This window comes from Gymnoscopelus braueri, assembly GCF_963280865.1.
Source record: "Gymnoscopelus braueri genome assembly, chromosome: 4".
Classification (NCBI taxonomy): Eukaryota; Metazoa; Chordata; class Actinopteri; order Myctophiformes; family Myctophidae; genus Gymnoscopelus; species Gymnoscopelus braueri.
Genome location: NC_137605.1, coordinates 3,026,011 through 3,049,579, shown reverse-complemented (window position 1 = coordinate 3,049,579; position 23,569 = coordinate 3,026,011). Strand labels below are relative to the sequence as shown.

Below are 23,569 nucleotides of genomic sequence, written 5' to 3'. Positions count from 1 at the left end.
AGCATATAGCGTAGGCTATGAAACAGTTATTATAAAACATACATTTTACACTTTAGCCCTATTTAATTTTATACATGGGCTATTTGAAAATAGCCCATCTACAAGCTCACAACGCGTCGCATATCGACGCGACGCGTTGTGAGCTTGTAGATCTGCTATTTTCAGACATTTGAGTACTTTTACTTTCGGTACTTTAAGTACATTTTGATACCAATACTTTTGTACTTTTACTCAAGTACATTTTTTATTCCGGATTTTTACTTGTAACAGAGTGCTTCTGCATTTCAGTATTGATACTTTTACTTAATAAGTAAAACATTTCAGTACTTCTTCCACCACTGATTGTTAGACATGATTTGGGTGGGTCTGACATGGTCTGCTATTATGGTGAGACAATTCTTTTACTGTCTGTGTAGGCCTAGTGTAGTTATAGAGATAACAATGGAGCTGTGGTCAAATGAACCATTCTTATGAATGGCTACTTTGATCATAGTTTCAGTGAGTACAACTAGAGAACAGTTGTATTTACTTGCACAATCATTTAGCCACCACTGCGGGCCAGGGTTCCAGAGAGAGACCCCCTGGCCCCCGGCACCCCCTCAAGGACCCCTGGGGGTCAATGGACCCCATGTTGAGAACCACTGGCATAACTAATGCACAATGAATGTATATCCACTCAGCCAGTAATTTATCATCATTATGACTCTGAAAATAGAAGTCACTTTAATTTTTGATAGAAATCATGATTAGGATTAATATTGTTATTATTATTATTATCATTATTATTATTATTATTATTATTATTATTATTATTATTATTATTATTTTATTACAATTGAAGATGTGCTATTTTCCGCGCGTGAAGAGGGCTCTTTACTTTTCTTTTCTTTTCTTTTTTACCCCAGAAAGCATTCTTCTCTTCCCTTTCAGCAGTACAGTGTGTAAAGCCTGGTTCCTATTTGCCACTCAGTGCTCAGATCCGGTCTAGAGCCCCGCCTACTGTATCTGGTAACTTTCAACGCACACACATGGGAAACACACAAGCCGTTTCCGTATCCGGCTCTGGACCGGATCTGCAACCCGCATCGTGAAACGACGCCCCTCCCGATCTGTCGTCTGAAGCGTGCCGCTGGCTAGGTCCCCTCTGCGCGTGCGCAGCACGCCCATTTAGCTCAGTTAGCGCGCGACGGCCGAGGCACAGCGTTGCCAAGTCTGCTCATTATAAGCGACTTTAAGCCGTCGAGCCTTTGGTGTTCTACACCTGCTTGTTTCTTCTCACAACCTGGCAACACCGTGGACAGCACGAGGCCCCTCCCACCCCTCCTCCACCAGTCAGAGAGGCAGCTCGAGCGTGGAAAGGAACAGATTGTTGCAGGACACACATATCTCCGTTACGCACGTCATTATTGTTATAATTCATCTATTTAGCGTCATTTAAAGAGCTTTTATCCGCTGGAATACATCCCAACAAAGCACCCTGCCGTGTGGTTTAAAGGACGAGAGACTGACTGACGGTAAGGGCTTTTATCTGGTTATAATATTATTATTATTCTGGTTGAAAGCTGCTCTCTCTCTCTCTCTCTCTCTCTCTCTCCTGGGAGGCTTTCAGCAGCACTAGCATTAAGGCTAGCTCTGTTAGCATCATAACTTAAAAGATTCAAATTATATATATATATATACTTAAAGTCCTCATTATGTGTATTTAACCACTGTGCTGTGGGCAGGGTTTGTGTTTTACATTGTAAGTTATGGTTAAGATCACTAGAGACACACACACACACACACACACACACACACACACACACACACACACACACACACACACACACACACACACACACACACACACACACACACACACAATAGCAGAGTGTGTGTGCTAGCTGCAGTGGTGGAAAGTAACTAAGTACATTTACTTAAGTACTGTACTTAAGTACAATTTTGAGGTATTTGTACTTTACTTGAGTATTTCCAATTTCCATTACTTTTACTTCTACTCCACCACATCTCAGAGGCAAATATTGTACTTTTACTCCACTACATTTACTTGAAAACTTTAGTTACTAGTTACTTTTCAGATGTAAATTATGATATAATGAAACATACATTAACCACTTTAGCCCTATTTTATACCTAGGCTATTTGAAAATAGCAGATCTACAAGCTCACAACGCGTCGCAGTGTGAGCTTGTAGATCGGCTATTTTCAAATATTTAGTACTTTTACTTTTGATACTTTAAGTACATTCTGATGCCAATACTTTTGTACTTTTACTCAAGTACATTTTTTATTCTGGACTTTTACTTGTAACAGAGTATTTTTATATTGCAGTATTGGTACTTTTACTTAAGTAAAGAATTTGAGTACTTTTTCCACCACTGGCTAGCTGTAGCAGTGCTAGTTAGCATGCTACAGCTAGGATAAGAAGCAGTGTAAAGTGTCATTGGTGTAGAACGGTGGTTTTCAACCACCTTCATGCCAAGGACCCCTAAATGTATGTACCGCGGACCCCCCCATCTGAACATTGTTTTGTTCCAGGGACGCCCCCCCCCCCCCCCGCCCCAGAAGCAAAGATAAAAATATTCGCTTTAAATATAAATATTCAAAGATTTGCACACATTTTCAAGATATTTCCCCCAAAAAAATAGCAGATCTACAAGCTTGCAGATTTGCAGTTTTTTTTTGAATAGCCAAAGCTAAGTGGTTTAAAAAAAATTTTGACGCTATGTTAACTAGTTTCGCTAGGGACCCCCCTGAGGACCACTGGTGGTCCCCGGACCACTGGTTGAGAAACCACTGATGTAGAAGAAGAGCCTGTGGCTGTGCAGATGTTCAAGTCAAATCAACCCACACATGTTGGACTTTTATATTTATATCACTGATTGTTACTTTAACGTCAGTGGATCATTTTAAAGCCAAGCCAGTCGGAAACCCTGAGTTATACGTCGCAGTAGGAGGGTGTTGCTTGTCAAAAACAAAAACAAAAACAAAATCTACAAGCCTCAATGGGACAGGAGGCTTGTAGATCTGTCATATGTTGCCAAGTGATGGACATTAACCCATTGAGACCTGAAGCCGATTCTACATGTCTCCTAAATCTCAACAGTTTTCTGAAAAACCTATGTTTCTATATCAGTGGTGCTCAATCTTTTTCATGTCCAGGACCCCCAAAATTATATGTATCTGGCCGCGGACCCCCATCAAAATATTTTGTTCCAGGGACCCCCAGAAGCAAAGATTTGAGTTAAAAATGTTCGCTTTGAAAATATATTATGTTCAAAGATTTGCACACATTTTCATGATTTTTCAAAAATAGCAGATATGCAAGCTCATAGCGCGGCACTCGGTGCCGCGCTATGAGCTTGTATATCTGCTATTTTTGAATACCCTAAAGTGTAAAATAATGCTTTTTAGCTCAAATCTAAAAATGACACAGTTCCAGGTATTAATGGGTTAAGCTGAAGCTTTCTAGGCTCTTACTGTCTGATATGTCAGATTCCCCTCAGTAACAGTGGATCAGATCAGATCAGATCAGATGTCAGTAGATGTTGAAATAATCTGCACATTATAGTAAATATTGTTTACATATCTCACTGTGGACTCCATGCATTATTAACTCTTTCATAGCTCAGTGACACGTCAGTATAGGCTATTACAGTTTAATACAGGGGTCTTCAACAGGGGGTCCGGGACCCCTAGGGGGTCCTCAGAGTTACTACAGGGGGTCCGCCAAATCTTTGTGTGATATGACATTTTTTTTTTACATTAACCACTTGAACCCTGGCATCACTTTGCTGAGGAGAACTTTAAAATAGCCGATCTACAAGCTCACAACGCCTCGCGCCTCGAGGCGTTGTGAGCTTGTAGATCTGCTATTAGATCTGCCATTTTTTGGCAAAGAGGTATAGGTGTAGAGGGAAAAAAGAGCAGCATATCCGTTTGGAACCTCACTCTCCAGATAGCTTCCCTATCTGTCATAGAGAGTGAGGTTCCAAACGGGGCTAAAGGTATGTTTACAGAGGAAGGAGGGGCGGGGTGGGGGGGGAGGGGGGGGAGGGGGTCAGAGGATTCTAGTATCAAGGTGTTCAAGGACAAAAAGGTATTTTGAGGACTTCACTGTACAGCAATTATTTTAGATCGTATTGAATAATAATTTTGGACTCCTTAGCTGTGAGGTGTAACGATACGTTTTAACTTCGATTCGTATCACGATACTTGGTTGTCGATACGATACATGAACGATACAGGTTAATTTAGAACGATACGATATGTTTCGATTCAGTGATTTAGTCGATACGATACATGAACGATACAGGTTCATTTAGAACGATACAATTCGATTCAATGATCTAAAATCGATATAGTAACTATTTATTTACCCCAAAAAATCTGTGTGAAAAATTAATACCTGGATACTGGATATAAACCCCTCTCTCTTTTTTCTTCTTAAAATTGCTAAATACAACGCACAAGTACTTAGTATTGATAAAATGTATTATTTGCACTGCAAAACGATTCGATACGATTATTTGCATTGCAAAATGATTCGATACGATACAAAGTCAAACGATACGATATTTTGCTGTTTGCATATCGATATAGTAGATCGTTGAACATTTAAAACGATTTTTCGATGCAGTTACTATATCGTTACACCTCTACTTAGCTGACAGAGAGATGAAGCAGAGACCCCCCCCCCACTACACATTGGATTCATGTTAAATGTGTGTTGTCAGACATTTAACCACTTAAACCCCTCAATACTTTGTAAACTTGACCTTTGGCTCTGTACGTGGTCTGCTCTTTTTTTCCCCCTGTACACCAAAACTGTTTTTATTTCCGAAAATAGCTGGATATACAAGCTCGTTATTTTTCGCCTAATGTTCTCCCCAGAATAGGGATGCTAGGGTTCAAGTGGTTAAAAATAAAGTCCCTATCACACACAGATATGCCCCCCCCCCCCCCCCGCAGTATCTCTTGAGGACCCCCTAGTTGAAGACCCCTGATTTAGATTGATAATCTAAATCAGGGGTTAATAATAGATGAATAATTGTATCAGGTCACGTGTTTGCATGGATCCTAATGCCTAAAGCATGGTTGTGTTTATGTGTCCCATAGGTTTACACTGAAGCTACAGACAGACAGCTTGCCGTGCCGCTAGGCCTTGGTGAGTTTCCAGCTTTCGCTGGATGTTTAAACCAGCTGTTCTCAAAGCAGGGGGTCCCCGGACCCCTCAGAGGGGAGGGGGTCCTTGAGGGGATTCCAGAGGGTCCCCCAGCAAAAAAAAATGGAGTCACAGCTTTAAACACTCCATGTCATATTTTAGTTTTCCTTTTTTTTCCGGCTGTTCGAAAATAGCCGATGGACAAGCGATGCAGCGCGTTTAGAGCCTGTTTACCGGATGTTTTAGAAAAAAGGACGACAAATCTTCTCTTATGGGGTTTGCAGGCAGAACATCTTTTCAAATGGGGGTCTGTGGCCCGAATACTTACTTATAGAGGTGTAACGATATAGTAACTGCATCGAAAAATCGTTTTTGATTTTCAACGATCTACTATATCGATATGCAAACAGCAAAATATCGTATTGTTTGACTTTGTATCGTATCGAATCATTTTGCAATGCAAATAATCGTATCGAATCGTTTTGCAGTGCAAATAATACATTTTATCAATACTAAGTACTTGTGCGTTGTATTTAGCAATTTTAAGAAGAAAAAAGAGAGGGGTTTATATCCAGTATCCAGGTATTTATTTTTCACACCGATTTTTGGGGTAAATAAATAGTTACTATATCGATTTTAAATCATTGAATCGAATTGTATCGTTCTAAATGAACCTGTATCGTTCATGTATCGTATCGACTAAATCACTGAATCGAAACATATCGTATCGTTCTAAATTAACCTGTATCGTTCATCGTATCGACAACCAAGTATCGTGATACGAATCGAATCGTTGTTAAAACGTATCGTTACACCCCTACTTACTTAACCCTTTAAAGGAGTAGTTCACCCAAAAAAATACTTATTTTCTATCAATTACACACCCCATGAAGCATTGAATTCATGGATTTTTTTGGTTTTTTTGTCGCATTCCTAAGCCAATTTTTTACTGACCGTGTGCATCTCTGGTAGGAGACACAAAGAGTCTACTTTGTGTCTCCTACCGAATACATTAGCATCTTTCCGCCGGTAATCAAATTATTGGCTTAGGAATGCGTGTAAAAAAAAAAAAAAATCATGATTTCAAGGCTTCATGGGGTGTGCTATTGATAGAAAATAAGTCATTTTTTGGGTGAACTACTCCTTTAAGACCTGGAACACATCTGTGTCATTTTTAGATTTCTTTGGCTATTCAAAAATAGCAGATCTACAAGCTCATGGCGCGGCACTCTCTGCTATTTTTGAGAAATTGTGAACATTTGTGCAAATCTATTATAGAACTCTTTTGTTTTTCAGCGAACATTTTTAACTCAAATCTTTGCTTCTAGAATGTCTTCTAAATCCTAACATTTTGTTTTTAATTTTTATTATGTTGCTATAATATCAGTGGTTCTCAAACTTTTTTCATGTCAAGGACCACCCAAAATGTTGCTCCAGGGACCCCCGAGAAGCAAAAATTTGAGTTAAAAATGTAAAAAAAAAAACCCGATATATATTTAAAGATTTGCACACATTTTCAAGATCTTTCAAAAATAGCAGATCTACAAGCTCGCCGCGCTATGAGCTTGTAGATCTGCTATTTTTGAATAGCCAAAGTGTAAAATAATGCTTTTTTAGCTCATGTCTCCCAGGTCTTAATGGGTTAAATATCATATCAAATATCATATATTTGGGGGTCCTTGACATGAAAATGTCAAATGACTTTGAGGACCACTCACTTAGAATTAGTTTTGTTTTACTGTGCTCATTTAATGTCAATGTTGGAGGAAAGAAAGCGTTGCTATGTAGTATGTACTTACTGTATGAGATTGTGTCAACATAAATGTTATGTAATAATTTAGCATCTCATAACTCTTGTAAACATGTCACAGTGGAACAGTATTTTGTATATACTTTTCTAATGGTCTACCTACTCTACTGTACACGGCACAGAAATGCACTAGGATCCTTGTCATTAGGCCTCTGTTCCATACAATACCAATTAGAGATGCACCGATCAATCGGCCGCCGATTTAAAAAAGCCGGTTTTTGGTCCAACCGGCTGGATCGGTGCTCGGCCGGTCACTGTCATAAATTCCGATTTTATGCCGGTCAAATTGAAACTGCGTTGGCACTGCGCAGCAACAGCATGATGAGCAAAGTCGCGTGAGTCGACTCAGTAAACATTAGCAAGAGAAGCCCACAGATGGTGCTGATTACCATAGAAATATAAGGATACATATATTGAATATCTATATAATATGGAATATATTATATTCCATAATGCTGCGCACAGTTATAGCCTAGTCAATGTAGTGACTGTCGGTTCGCCAATCACGGGGAATTTAAAGGCAGTAAGTGCGTCACCAGGCTTCTCATACGGTCCATGCAAAAGATGTTGTAGACTACAGAAAAAAATAGCCTTTAAACATCCCTTTTATTGTAGCCAGTTGCAAAGAAAAATCACCCCCTGACTCTCGTTGCATATGCTGTTGAAAAGACAACTTTGGCATGGACGGGTGGTGTGTGTGTGTGTGTGTGTGTGTGTGTGTGCATGCGTGTGCGGCGCTGTGCGCGCACTTCTCTCATACAGACAGTAGCTGCTCATTCCTCCTACCTGCAGGGTTGCCTCTTATTCCAAATAAATGACTAGGCGCCATCTGAAAAGTCCTTAATGCTGTAAACAGCTTCCAACAACAACAACTCTAAAAGACGTTGTGATCATGATATCAGCCATCCATTCCACATCGCTGGTTTAATTCATGTGCCTATACAGACGTCTTCTCATCTATCCAGCTGTAGCCTATTAAAGCTCGTTAAGACTCGTCTGAAAGTTTAACAAAGTCCACTGAGCAACAGAGTAGTGTAACATTTTTAGTCAGAGGTTAAAACAAGCCAAAACAGTGACATAAGGTGAGCTGAGAGAGATGAATCAGGGACCCCCTTCTATATTGTATGAAATGTTTACTTGGTCTTCTCTTTTTCCCCCTCTACACCTATATACCTCTTTGCCAAAAATAGCAGATCTACAAGCTTGTGAGCTTGTAGATCTGCTATTTTTGGCTTTAGTCCTCCTCAGAAATGGGATGCTAGTGGTTAATGTAAAAAAAATATCATATCACACAAAGATTTGGCGGCCCCCCCTGTAGTAACTCTGAGGACCCCCTAGGGGTCCCGGACCCCCTGTTGAAGACCCCTGGACTAGAGTGACATAAGGTAAATTTCTCACCTTGAAAACAATTAAATGCAGAAATGTCCTGCTGTGTCTGAATGGGAAAACCTTATTTATTTATTTTTGCTTTTAGTAACATTGAGAGAGAGACAGAGAGAGTGCACCACCACCGTTTAAAAAAAAAAGAAGAACGAGCGAGTTGAGTTGATATTTAAGATATGTTTGAGTGGAGTGAGGAGATAATTACGGCTGCAGGAGTATAATACCTGAGAACGCTACGTACCGCAAACTGTACAGGGAAATAATAGGGCATGCATTATTTTATAATCTAATACTATAAATCGATATTTCGTGATATGTGTGTGGTAGTGATGTGCGGGTCGGGTTTTTTCATGACCCGCCCCGCCCCAACCCGCGACGGAACCCAACCCGCCTCAACCCGCCCCGCGAGCCCATATATAAATCTATGGCTCAACCCGCCCCGCGACCCGCGGTGGGAATATATATATATATTATATAGCGCTCTTTTAAGTACCCAAAGTCCCTTTAAATGTCTACAGTAGCACAACATTGTCATGGGCTGAATAAACAAGCATGTTGTTCAAAATAGTTTTTTTTTTTTTTTTTGCGTGTGAGAGCGGCTGACCCGCTCACCCATAGCCCGCATAATTTCCTCTGAAATCCTGACTCGACCCACCCGCGCCGCGGGTTGACCCGCGGGTCCCGCGGGTTACGGGTCGACCCGCTCATCACTAGTGTGTGGACTGGAATGAAGAGATTTTAGGCTGCAGAACAACTCCGCTAACCCCCCCCCCCGCATCCTACTGCACAAATAGTAGTTGTGTGTGGTAAATATGGTAAATGGTGCATTTATATAGCGCTTTCATCCAAAGCGCTTTACATTGATTGTGCCATTAACCCATTCACACACACACATTCATACACCGATGGAGGAGGAAACCATGCAAGGCACCAACCTGCTCATCGGGAGCAATTAGGGGTTCAGCGTCTTGCTCAAGGACACTTCGACACTAACTCTGGGGGAGCGCCCCAGCCCGGGATCGAACTGGGAACCTTGCGGTTTTCCAGTTCACTCTACCCGGGCCACTCTACCCCTGAGCCACTGCCCTCCCTATATGTGGCATAACATACAGCCAGGCCCACCTATATACACTATGCTCTGATGATAAAATAATGCATAAGGGTCCTTTCACACGGCAAGCGGCCAATGCGCCTATGTAATTAATTTTCAATGAGAGGCGGGCGATTATTTGGGACGCGCGGAGAAGTTGAGGGGCGGTGAGGCAGGCGGGCGCGCGGCCCTGTGAAATTCTCGCGCACGTGCTCGTTTGTGCACGCGGCGCACGTGCGGGCGGCAAGAGCTGGATTGTGGTGAGATTTTCTTTTCACCGCACCGCGCAGGAGGAAAAAAACAATGATCGCGTGAACCGCTTGCCGTGTGTTACGACCTTAACTCTATTACTATGCCACTTCCGGGGGCGTGGTTTGCCCAAAGCTCCGGTTGGTTGGTTCCCAAATCACGCCTCGGTGCCTGCTCACCAGCCTGATGGCCTGGCTGTGAAAGTTCTCCTTTTGTCTGCTTGTGCAGCATTCGATTTTTGGGGTATGGTCTGCCTGATGCCAGTGGTGTGAACAGATTGTGGATCTGGGGTGGTGGTTGGTGTGTTTGATGACGATCTGCTCTGCAGTGGCTACTGGGGTGGTGGTTGGTATGTTTGATGATGATCTGCTCTGCAGTGGCTACTGGCTGGCTATGCATCGCTTAGCATGCCTGGAAGGAGGGAAGCTCACCTCCGATGTGCTGGGCTGTGGTCCACACACCACCTCCTTCTGCAGGGTCTGAACTGTACGGATGGTGTTGTCTCTTCACCCATTAAGACCGGGAACGCATCTGTGTCATTTTTAAGATTTCCTTAAGCTATTCAAAAGATAGCAGATCTACAAGCTCATAGCGCGGCACTCGGTACCGCGCTATGAGCTTGTAGATCTGCTATCTTTTGAAAAATAATCGTGAAAATGTGTGCAAATCTTTGAATGTGTTTGTTTTTAGATTTGCTCAAACTCAAATCTCTGCTTCTGGGGATTCTACAAATGTCTAACTCCTAACAGTTTTATGACAAACGTTGCTATAATATCAGTGGTTCTCAAACCTTTTCATGTCAAGGACCCCAAAATGATATGTATTTGGCCGCGGACCTCCCATCTCAAAATATTTTGTTCCAGGGACCCCCCCAGAAGCAAAGATTTGAGTTAAAAATGTTCGCTTTAAAAATATATACATCTTCAAAGATTTGCAAAGCTCTCACGATTTAAAAAAAATAGCAGATCTACAAGCTCATTGAGCTTGTATATCTGCTATTTTTGAATAGCTGGTTTGTGCTGCACACATCATTTTGAATTGTCTCCTCTGACCACAAAACCTTGTCCCACATCTGTAGCTGGGTCAGGCTCGTGCGTTCTGGCAAACTCCAGATGTGCTTTGATATGTTTTTTTTCTTTCTAGAGAAATGGCTTCTTTCTTTCCAGCCACGCTTCCATACAGGCCAGTTTTATTAGGATTTAGAAAACATTTTTAGATATGTATTTGGGCACGGACCCCGCGAACCCGCGACGCGCTGTCAGGCTACACTGAGCCTAGGTGCCTGGACTCGCTACGTCAGCGATCCAGGCCATAGCCAAAGAAATGTTTAAATCTTTTTTTTATATACAGTATATTGTTTAGAGTAGCCAATTATTTTTACCCCCTTTTTTCTCCCAATTAATTGTTATACCAATTAATTCCTCCCACTGCTATCGTACCCTAACTGGCTCACCTGCCACCGAGGAGCCCCAAGCAATCAGGAGGCCGTATAGTGACTCTGTTTCTACCTCCTCCCGTTGGACATTCCCTGCTGACAGGCACCGCCCCGGCCCATAGCTAGCTGTACGTGCCACACAGCTATCCTTCTCCGTTCTCTACACTGGCTCCCCGTAGCGGCTCGCATCCAGTTTAAAACCCTGGTGCTGGCCTATAGGGCAGTGAAAGGAACAGCTCCTTCTTACCTCCGGGCTATGGTCGATGCTTACACCCCTACCCGACCACTTCGGTCTGCCGCCACGGGGGCGACTGGTTGCCTCGTCGCTCAGTGGTCCTTCTGGCCGATCTACACGGTCACGTCTTTTTTCTGTTCTGGCCCCACAGTGGTGGAATGAACTCCCCACTGATGTCAGGACAGCAGAGTCACTGATGTCAGGACAGCAGAGTCACTGCCCATCTTTCGCCGCAGGCTGAAAACCCACCTCTTCAGGAAACGCTACCCTTCCTCTTCGCCTTGCCTACTTGTTAACTAGTTGTAGCCTACAAACTCTTGTTTTATTGGATCTTGTTTAGTTACTTATTTGTTTTAGCTCTTGCTCATTTGATTTAGCTATTTGTCTCATCTGTTTAACTCTCTCAGTGCCAAGCCACAAGTTATCCCGAGTTTTCTGAATGCCCTCAGTGCCAGAACGAGTTATCCCGAGTTTTAAAAAAAGAAATAATAATAATTATTATTATTTATTTGCCTATTTTGCCTTTGCCTTTTTTGGAAAAAAAAAATTCGGAACTCAAGATATCATTATCTGAAGATTTGCAGCTCCATCCACTCCTTGTTTAACTTATAACTGAAAAAGGCTGTATCTCGCTTCCTAAGCACTTTTTTTTTTACTTTGAAAAAAAACAAACAATTCTGGCACAGTATGAACATATATTTTTATTTCATTGGCACTGAGAGAGTTAAGAAAGTAGGTAGCTGATATATTGCACTTTTACCTTAGCGCTAGGTATACTCTTGGTTGCTTCTTCTAGAAGGAAATGCACTTAGGACTTCTGGTGATTAGTAGCAGTGGTGGAAAAAGTACTCAAATGTTTTACTTAAGTAAAAGTATCAATACTGCACTGCAGAAGTACTCTGTTACAAGTAAAAGTCCGGAATTCTAAATTTACTTGAGTAAAAGTACAAAAGTATTGGCATCAAAATGTACTTAAAGTACCAAAAGTAAAAGTACAAAAATGTTTGAAAATAGCCGATCTACAAGCTCACAACGCGTCGCAAAGCGACGCGTTGTGAGCTTGTAGATCTGCTATTTTCAAATAGCCTCGGTATAAAATAGGGCTAAAGTGGTTAATGTATGTTTTGTAAAGTAACTAGTAACTAAAGTTTCCAAGTAATTGTAGTGGAGTAAAAGTACAATATTTGCCTCTGAGATGTAGTGGAGTAAAAGTATTGGAAATTGGAAATACTCAAGTGAAGTACAAATACCTTTTTATTGTATTTAAGTACAGTGCTTGAGTACATGTACTTAGTTACTTTCCACCACTGCTCCTATGGATGCTGGGCAGAAGCCGGATGCACCGCAGTGGGACTTGAACCCCCTGGCCTAGAGACCACCCGAGCACCACATGCAGGGCTCTGGGTATGGTTGACTGGTGTTAGTGTAGCTCCGCTCTCACAGTCACAGCATTCTGTAGCTCCTTAAAGCCATTAAGAACGGGAACACGTCTGTGTAACCACTTTAACCATTCTTTTATACTTTGGCTATTCAAAAATAGCAGATCTACAAGCTCATAGCGCGGCACCGAGTGCTATGAGCACCGAGTGCTATGAGCTTGTAGATCTGCTGTTTATTTTTTTTAAGTAGTGAAAATTTGTGCAAATCTTTGAATATGTGTGTAATCGTGTGTGTGTATATATATATATATATATATATATATATATATATATATATATATATATATATTTTTTTTTTTTTAAGTGAACATTTGTAACTCAAATTTTTGCTTCTGGGGGATGCTACAAATGTTTTTTGAACAAACGTATGTTGCTATAATATCAGTGGTTCTCAAACTTTGTCATGTCAAGGACCCCCAAAATGATATGTATTTGGCCACGGACCCCCATCTCAAAACATGTTGTTCCAGGGACCCCCCCCCCCAGAAGCAAAGATTTGAGTTACAAAGGTTTGCTTTAAAAAAATATATATATATTCAAAGATTTGCACACCTTTTCCCGACTTTTCAAAAATAGCAGATCTACAAGCTCATAGCACTATGAGCTTGTAGATCTGCTACTTTTTGAATAGCTCAAGGTAAAAAGTATGGATAAAGTGGTTACACAGACGCGTTCGCGGGTTTGAATGGATTAAAAGTGACTGTTGTCAATGTTGGCCCCTCTGTGGTTTCCCTCATAGAGTCTCTAGGAAAGATTTGTTTAGATATTTAGATTTAAGTCTAAAATCATTAATCAAATAAATAATTTCTGTAAGACTGTCGATTTATTATTGTTATTATTTTTCTAAAACTTCACAGTAGATGTTTATATTTTGGTCATTCATGCACATCCCTACAAGCCTCCTATATTCTCAGACGCTGAGTTTTCTCAGCTTCCATTTACTCACTATTGATCCAGTTTCAGGTTGTGCTTAGTGCTTACTTATTATTTGGTAGCCTAGCCTTTTGCTAATTTGTCTATTCCTTATCTCTTAATTTATTTAGAATGTTCTTTGGTCTTAACTTCCTCAACTCTCCTTCAGAGTCATGACAAATTATACTGAAACTCAGGGGGTGTTTTATGCAGAAACGGAGCATGTTTCAGTTGTAGAGGCCAGTACAGACGCAGTCAGTCAGCTGTGTCTTCATTAGGTGAATATTGGTCATTCTGGGTAGACTTGGCGCTCCCCTAGCTGCTCCAAAGCATTCTGTAATTCAGGGGTTATGTTGATAAATAAATATTATCCAAGCAGGGATTACTGGACCGTGCACTAAATAGATAAATGAATGGGTACTGCAGAAAGTTGGCATGAAATCAAACCTTCACATCTGTTGATGTCTAATGAAGCAACACCAAGCTGTTCACTAAACTGTCTTCTTTTGTTCCATGCAACTGATACGGCTCTGCATTTGGGCTGAAACAGCTAATTGAGCTAATATATTATTATCAATTATAAACACATTTCTGTTGATTTTAATACAATAATCAATTTTGTGCAGTATACTGAATGTTTCCTTTTTTCTTCTTGTAATAGGCGACACATTTTCAAAAACAGTCAAAATATCAGGAAAATAATTGATAGTTGAATCCCTTCTCTGCACCCACCTTGTGTCATAGACATAAACCAGTGGTTTTCAAACCTTTTCATATCAAGGTCCATTATTTATTCGGCATTTAAGCCACGGAACCCCCGTTTGATGACATTTAGACTCTCAGACCCAAGAATATTTTGTCCACAATTCCATCCATGTATTTATTGATGTTGGTACCAATAGGAGAGATAACAGGCAAACGTTGATCAAAGTAACAATTCTTCTACATTCTCTAATTGTGTAAGACTTCTTATAAATGAAGTAATGCAGATGTTTAACAATAATGCAGTAATAATAAATTAATTAAAAATTAATTAATAAATAATGCAGTAATAATAAAGTAATGCAGATGTTTAACAATAATTTAACTCTTGAGAGTGTAAAATGAAACCAAATGGACCCCATTTGGTTTCATTTTACACTCTCACAGAGTTAAAGATCTAATAATGGTCCATTTGGTTTCATTTTACACTCTCAAGAGTTAAAGATCTATAAGGGTCCATTTGGTTTCATTTTACACTCAAGAGTTAAAGATCTACAGTACACAATAAGGGTCCATTTGGTTTCCAACTCTTGGAACATCATTTAGCTGGGGACCACCTGGGACCCCCTCAAGGACCACTGGTGGTCCCCGGACCACTGTTTGAGAAGCACTGACCTAAACTGTAGTCGTTACAATGACGTTGTTGTAACCATGGTAGGACGTTAAGTGTCATAAGGCATGAATAACGTCCTCCTCATGTCCATGTTTGTCACTAGACGGCTCCACACACAGCCTAGTACACATGAGAATTGGGCGGCCAGGCCGCCATAGCTGAACGGGTAGAGAGCAGCCCCCGCCTAACGCGAACAGGCTTTTTGCATGTAGTTTAAGCGCAAGGGGGCGGGGCCGCGGGTGGGGAGAGAGCCTGGCGACGCGAGCTATGATAGTTAGTGCACTGAGTGGCAGTTGGGCCAAACGCAGTCCCCACAACATCATTTACGATTTTTCAAACAACCGCAGACTACTTTTTTCGCCGATAAAGTATAGTTTTGGACCATGACGGAGGTGCGCCGACTCAGCAGACCTTGAGGCCGAGGAGTCGCGCCCGAGCGCCTCCAGGCGCGAGTGCCCGCGACGACCGGCCGATGGTCTGCTAGTCGACTAAGCGCCGTCCGAGTTATGTACCGATAGGCACAGAATCGTAAATGATGTTGTGGGGACTGCGTTTGCCCCAACTGCCACTCAGTGCACTAACATAGCTCGCGTCGCCAGGCTCTCTCCCCACCCGCCACCCGCGGCCCCGCCCCCTTGCGCTTAAACTACATGCAAAAAGCCTGTTCGCGCCTGGGAAGCAGGGGGGTCCCAGGTTTGATTCCCGGCCCCGGCAATGTGTCGAGGTGACCCTGAGCAAAGACACTATACACCCCTAAAATAAGTCAACAACAAAGTGTTGGCTTTTCCTGGTTTTTGAATCACTCCATCATACTTTTCAAAAAGTGTGAAACAGCGAGACCTGAGGGCCATCTCATTCATTCAGTATCTTTATTTCCTAAAAGCAGCGTTTAAGTAACTGCATGCGTGTTTCAACCCATTAAGACCTGGAACGCATCTGTGTCACTTTACATTTCTTTGGGCTATTCAAAAAATAGCAGATCTACAAGCTCATAGCGCGGCACTCGTGCCGCGCTATGAGCTTGTAGATCTGCTATTTTTGAAAAATCTTGATTTTTTTTTTTTTTCCAGATTTTTTTTTCAAAAAACTGTTTTTGGATTTAGAAAACATTTTTAAAAATCGCCTCAGGTCTTGACCTGGGTTAACCCATTAAGACCTGGGTTAACCTAAGGGAAAGCATCTGTCACTTGAGATTTACCGGGAACGGATCTGTCACTTGAGATTTTAACCTCTTTAACCATTATTTTATACTTTGGCTCTTCAAAAATAGCAGATCTACTGTACAAGCTCTCGATGCCGCACTATGAGCTTGTATGAGCTAACAAGCACTGAGCTTGTAGATCTGCAATTTGTGGGAAAATCATGAAAATGTGTGCAAATCTTTGAATACATATTTTTTTTTAAGTGAACATTTTTAACTCCTATTTGCTTCTGGGGGGTCCTCAGGGGGTCCCTGGAACTGGACTGCCGGTGGCCAAATACATATCATTTTGGGTTTGAGTTTGCGAACCACTGATATTATAGCAACATCCTAACAGTTTTTCAGAAAACTGTTAGGATTTCGAAGACATTTGTAGAATCCCCAGAAGCAAAGATTTGAGTTAAAAATATATGTATATTCAGAGATTCGCACACATCTTCACGATTCTTTTTCAAAAATAGCAGATCTACATAGCGCAGCACTCGGTGCCGCGCTATGAGCTTGTAGATCTGCAATTTTTTGAATAGCCACAGAAATCTAAAAATGGCACAGATGCGTTCCAGGTCTTGAAGGCTTAAACTTCAACTTGGCAGTTGTACAGGCGTAGTAAAACACAGCGTAGTAAAACACAGCGTAGTGAAACACAGCGTAGTGAAACACAGCGTAGTTAAACACAGCGTAGTGAAACATTTATTTCAATCATCACTTCCCTCACTGATTGACTGGAACTATGGAAAGCAGGAGGAGTCATAATTAGTGTCATTAGCCTAAAGGTTGTAACACACGGCAAGCGGTTCACGCGGGCGGCACCGCTCGGATCAGCGGTGATCGCCGCAATCATTGTTTTTTTTCCTCCTGTGCGGTGCGGTGAAAAGAAAATTGCAAATTTTGCTTTAGTTTTAATCATAGTCTTTTGAATAAAATTCCGTTCAGTTCTAGTCGTATTTTTGTCATCTGAAATGTTTTAGTCTAGTTTTAGTCGACTAAATCTACAGTTGATTTACTCGACTAAAATGTGTGTTGGCGGTGCCTTGATGGCGTCGTGATGGCTGATTTTACACTTGGTTGCATGATGAAAATAGCCGATCTACAAGCTCACAACGCGTCGTGAGCTTGTAGATCTGCTATTTTCAGAGCACAGCATCTGAGCGCAACCAAACACAAAATGACTTTGTGTTTGGTCTTTTAGTTCTACTGGAGCTCTTCTCCACTAGATCCCTCACTGACATTTTAGTCTAGTTTTTACTTGTTTGCAAAATGGTCAATATATTTAGTTGTGGCTTAGTTTTTATTTAGTTTTTAATTAGTTTTCGTCAGTGAAAAAAAGGTAGTCGACGGACCTTTTTTCGTCATAGTTTTAGTCGACTAAATGAACACTGGGCCAATGCAGCGCTGTTACTGTAACCTAGGATGGTGAATGGTGTCATTTTTGTCATTTGATGGAACAAATAAATCTCCAACAATTTGTCCCCCAAAAAGAAAAGTAGAACTTGATGTAGGTGTTGGTCACTGGTTGCACAGCGCTACCGTGACCTCGTGTAGCTCTAATGTCGGCACTTCTTGTCCCCGTCTTCCAGTTCTGCCGCTGATGGAAACGCCAACGTTCACGCCACCTGGTGACGGAACGGCTCATCAGAGCCACAAGACCTCCAACGCCTGTGGAGTGTGGTGGACCCCCGTCCAAGTGTCATCAGTTTAGGTATTATTATTATTATATTATAGTTTAGGTATTGTTGTGGTTTTTGTTCTAGACCTGTTGACGTAAAAGTCTGTTTTTTTGCTTTTCACAAATGTAAAAGATTGAACCCATTTAGAACCAGGAACGCATACTGTGTCATTTAACATTTTTTGTTATAACCAGTATTTTATGCTTTGGGCTATTCAAAAATAGCAGATCTACAAGCTCGTAGCGCAGCTCTCGGTGCCGCGCTACGAGCTTGTAGATCTGCTATTTCTTTTAAATCGTGATTTTTATTTTTTTTGTTGCAAATCTTTGAACACATGTTTTTATTTTAAACATTTGTAACTCAAATCTTTGCTTCTGGAAGGGTCCCTGGAACAACATATTTTACAAATGTTCGCTTTTAAAAATATATATAAAAAAATGTGCACACATTTTCACGATTGAAAAAAAAATAGCAGATCTAGAAAACATTTTTAGATATGTGTTTGGCCACGGACCCCCCCCCCCCCTCCCCCCCCCCATCTCAAAATGTTTTGTTCCAGGGACCCCCCCCCCCCAACCTGACACCGTCAAATGGAAGAAGCTTGCGACACACATTTGTTTCACAGCCTACTTCCCATCTGAGACTCCGGTCGCAGAATCGATGACAGACGGTTTTTCTTTTTTTCAAGCTACTAGGCAGGTGATTGGATGATCCGCCCCTAGCAGCCGCTGATTGGTTCGAACACGCAGTGTTCGGGCAGCTTTACTCCCTGCGCAATCCCAGACCTCCTTCCTGAAATCAAATGCAAATGAGATTTCCGGAGGGAGGGGGTTTACCAGGCTACCCCCCCCCCCGCCCCCGAAACAAAGATTTGAGTTACAAATGTTCGCTTTAAAAAAATATTATATATATTCAAAGATTTGCTAAAATTTTTTTAAAAAATAGCAGATCTACAAGCTCATAGCGTGGCGCTATGAGCTTGTGGATCTGCAAAATTTTTTTTAAAGCCAAAGTATAAAATAATGGTTAAAGTGGTTACATAGCTGCTTTCCTGGTTAACCCATTAAAGGGCAAGACCACTTTGGTAGAGGTTTGGGTTGTGTAGTTACCTTGCCATGATGTAACTCCAAAGGTGGACAAGAAATCAAAAATAATTGCTCCATTGATTAGAAATTGATAATTCAAAATATGCTCCTCATTGACTTACATTGTACGGTAAAACAGCTCTCAAAGTCACTCTTTTAGCACATAAACGAACACAAACAAAGTTGATTCAGACAATATAGAACATCACCAAACCCAGTAGTGTTTTTTTTTTTAATAAAAATGTTAACTTCCCGTTGATTTTGCTATTTTTATTAAGAAGAAAACCCGGACTGGATCCGTGGATCCGGATCCGGATCTTCAAATAGTCTTGGTCTTCAAAGACCAAGGAGATATGATTTTTCGAAGATCTAGACTCCTATCCACTTCCTTGTTAACTTGTTAATTCTGTATCTCGGCTCCTGGGTACTTTTGTTTTTTCAATGAAAAATCTCTGGCACTGGCTAAAAAAATATGAAAATACCTCTGGCAGTTTTAATGGCTTAACCAAAACTCCAAATGTTACTAGTTGTGCAGGCATTGAGCATGTTGTGTCAGTGGACTTTCAGTCTGACGTACGTGTGTGTGTGTGTGTGTGTGTGTGTGTGTGTGTGTGTGTGTGTGTGTGTGTGTTCACAGGAACTCTCCAGACTAATCGTGAGTGAGGAAGTGGACCGCTCGTCCGTCCGTCCGTCCGTCCGGCAGGCAGGCTCCACCATGCTGGGCTTACAGGGAAACTCCTCGGCCTCCAAAGTGTACCGCTGCATGGCGTGTTCAGCCACGTTCACCGGACTCGCCTCTCTGCTCGTGCACCAAGCCACGCACGCGGCGGCCATGTCCGCTCCGCTCCCCGTTCTGCCCTCCAAACCCCCCCAGCACGAAGCCATGGTCCCCCTCAGGGACCTGTCGCATCATCACCAGCCCCCCAGCTCGGCCATAGTTTTGTTCGAGAGCCCTTCCGATTCCCTCTATATATGCGACTGCGGCGACGAGTTTAAGGACTTCAACCTCATGCTAGAGCATAAGAGAGTACACCTCTCTAACCCGCACCTACTCCAGCCCCGTGATACGGACGCTGTCCACTCCAGTGGAGAAAAGAGCGGTCAATCGGGTCCTCCCCTGCGAGGGTCGCTTGGGTCAAGTGACGCCGGGCCAGTTTTAGCCCCAATGTCCCCAGCTCCTGAACGGCATGCTTTAGCAGCTGCTGAGCTTAAACGTGTGTCGCCAGACACTGAAACCGGGGTCGGCGCGGGTGCCGAGAAGGATGCTACTGCTGTGAACGCACCTCAAGAACAAAGTGAACCCCCTCGACGGCCGCCAGAGAAGGAATCGGTGTCCACATTGCAAGAGCCATTGCCTGAGGCTATACAAGGCATGACTGAGGCTATACAAGACATGCCTGAGGCTATGCGAGACATGACTGAGGCTATACAAGACATGCCTGAGGCTATACAAGGCATGACTGAGGCTATACAAGACATGCCTGAGGCTATACAAGGCATGACTGAGGCTATACAAGGCATACCTGAACCTGTACAAGACGTGCCTGAACCTGTAAGAGACATGTCCGAGTCTATACAAGAAGGCATCCTTTCCTGCAACAACAACAGAACTGATTCCGTCCCCAGCAGCAGTTCGCTTTCAAAGGGTGACCATTTGCCCAAAAACAATAACTTCATGAAGTTGCTGGCGACGGCCTATAGGAGGCGCTTTCAGCCTCCTCCGGCGGAAATACCCGACAAAAAAACGCTCATTCCCAAAACCGAACTCGTCCCAGTTGAAGTTACACAAGAGGCTAATTCTACACAAGAGGCTAATTCTACACAAGAGGCTAATTCTGAGGCGCCGCTCAACACCGATCCGTCCGTTTCACAGTTGAGACAGCTTCTCAAAAAAACCGGGATGAAGACGAAGTCCCCCGGAGTCGGCAGAATCCTCGACTCCAGCACCAAGAGCATCGTGTCCCTGACCAAGACCTTCTCCCCCGTGGTGCTTCTAGAGACCCGTCAGACGCTCATCGACCCCATGAACAACGGCACGCGAGGCATTTATCAATGCGGTCGCTGCCGCAGGGTGTTTAAGGACGTGGACACTCTGACGGAACATCATTCCATGCACAGGAAAGAGAGGATTAAATGTTGCCGTCATTGCAAAAAACTCATAATCGGAAAAATGCCCTTTCCGGACAATCACGTCTGCCCTCAGTTATCGGGGAAGGCCACGAAGCAGTCGAACTACCCAAAGACTTTGCTACCGCATGTGAAAAACATTCAGTCGTTTACTCATCTCAAGCAGCAGAACCAGCAAAACACAAACCAGAAAAGAGTTTTCTTCTGTCCGACGTGCAAGCACAGCTACGCACGGCGGTACAACCTCAAAATGCACAAGTGTCAGGGCCGACTTTCAGCTCCCTCTCAGAACTCGTCCCCTGCTCATCAGAAACAGACGCGGCTAGCGTCCGTCCACAACGGCAATAAAGTCGCGGGTGTCGCCGAGATGCCCATATTAGGCATTTCCAAGACCGTCGGCGTGGGCACCGAGATCGCCGGGAAAGTGAAGGTGGAGCCGAATTCGCCGTTTTCGGATTCGGCCTGGTCTGGCGCCGGCACGCCCAAGAGTTTTCCGCCTTTCTTCCCCAACAGGCTGGAGCAGCACATGGACGCGTCTCAGTCCACGAGTGCAGTGCTGCTGCTGCAAGAGGAAGAAAGCGTCCGGTGGGACGCGGCGGCAGATCAACGCGAAGGTCGCACCGACGGCCAGTGGACCGTGCCCTTGGACGAAGAGATGGAAGCGCTGAGCGAAACCGACTTGGCCGACATGGACGACGAGGTCGAAGAGCTCGTGCCGGAAGGCCTGGAGAACTCCCCGGCGAACGCGCCCTTGCCGTTCTTCGTCAACAACGGCGTGAAACGTTACCCGTGCGGCCGCTGTCAGAAGACCTACAGTCGTCAGTCGACTTTGCGGCGCCATCTGATGCTGTGCGGGACCAGGCAGCCGGGCTTCGGGACCGGCAGCCCGGTCCAGCATTTCTTCGGAGCGGTTCCGCCGCCGCGGCACGAGGGCAGTAAGATCCAACAGCAACACATGTTTGGCACTGTATCGCCAAAGGTCAACAAGGTCAAGCCTATGTTTGACTGTTACGTCTGCGGGAAGAGCTTCAACCGCAAAGACAACATGTTGGTTCACAGGAACAAATGCGAGCTGAATCGGACCGTAGCGGGCGAGGGGAGCGGGACGCCGGCGTCCCGCTTTCCCGGCGGCCCGTCGGACAACGCGAACAGCAGCCAGAAGGACGACGACGACGGAAACAACTGGGGCATCATGTCGCTGCCCTCCGTGCTGCCCCGGCGGGTCACGTGCGAGTGCGGCCTCGGCTTCACCTCCCCGCGGCTCCTCCTGGAGCACCTGCAGAGGCACGCGCAGGAGAACTACACGTGCCCCACGTGCGGCGAGACGGTGGGCTCGTGGGCCGACTACGAGGTCCACCTGCAGATCCACATGCATCCCCATCACCGGCTGTACGACAAGGGCCCGCAGCCCAGACGCTCGCAGCCGCTGTTGCTGCGCTTTCGACAGCAGCCGTCGCCGTCGTCCAGACCTCACCCTCCTCCGCCCAAGCAGCAGCAGCAGCATCATCGTCCTCCTCCTCCTCAGCTGAAGAGCCCTGTGGCCGCGGCGGTGCAGCAGCTGAGCACAAACAAGAGCAAACAGCGCATCGCGTGCACCAGGTGCAGCAACACCTTCTCCTCCCGCTGTTCGCTGCGGAGACACGTGTCCCTGAACCGCTGCAAGGGCATGCGGGTCGTCGCCAATCAACCCAACAAAACCAATCACCGCTGTTCCCGCTGCAACGCCGACTTTCCGAGCACCATCGCGCTCATCTTCCACCAGAGGAGCGGCGGCGCCGGGTGCAAGCCGGCCGGCAGGCCCACGCGCTGCCCCGTGTGCGCGCGCTGGTTCGGCACGGCTGAGGGGCTGCAGAAGCACCTGCTGTCGCACCACCACCACCACAACGACCACCACCACCACAACGACCACCACCACCAGACCAGAGAGGCGTACCGCTGCGACGTCTGCCAGGGGAACTACCCCAACCTGAAGTCGCTGAAAAACCACCGCAGGAGGGTGCACCGGATCATGGCCGGGGACGTCATGCCGAGACCGAAACTAGAGCCGCTGGACTCGTAGTGAGAGTTTAGGATCAGGTTGACGGTTGCCTCTTAAATGTTAACCCATTCAGACCGGGGGAAGCATCTGTGTCATTTTTAGATTTCTTTGGCTATTCAAAAATAGCAGATATACAAGCTCATAGCGCGGCACCGAGTGCCGCGCTATGAGCTTGTAGATCTGCTATTCTTTTTTTAATATATCTTGAAAATTTGTGCAAATCTTTGAATACATATTTTTTTTTGAAGCAAACATTTGTAACTCAAATCTTTGCTTCTACAAATGTCTTCTAAATCCTAACCGTTTTTTGACCAAACGTATGTTGCTATAATATCAGTGGTTCACAAACGTTTTTCACG

At 43.9% G+C, this 23,569-nt stretch overlaps 1 protein-coding gene across 1 annotated transcript; it reads left to right on the top strand.

The window, feature by feature from the left end:
• Positions 1-1,366: 1,366 nt before the first annotated feature.
• Positions 1,367-23,315, top strand: LOC308083137 (uncharacterized protein). Its single transcript, XM_080425297.1, has 4 exons — positions 1,367-1,514; positions 5,119-5,167; positions 17,871-17,992; positions 19,683-23,315. Exon 4 carries the CDS (start codon positions 19,761-19,763, stop codon positions 23,229-23,231), a length of 3,471 nt encoding a protein of 1,156 aa, XP_080281423.1. The 5' UTR covers positions 1,367-1,514; positions 5,119-5,167; positions 17,871-17,992; positions 19,683-19,760; the 3' UTR covers positions 23,232-23,315.
• The last annotated feature ends 254 nt before the right edge of the window (positions 23,316-23,569 follow it).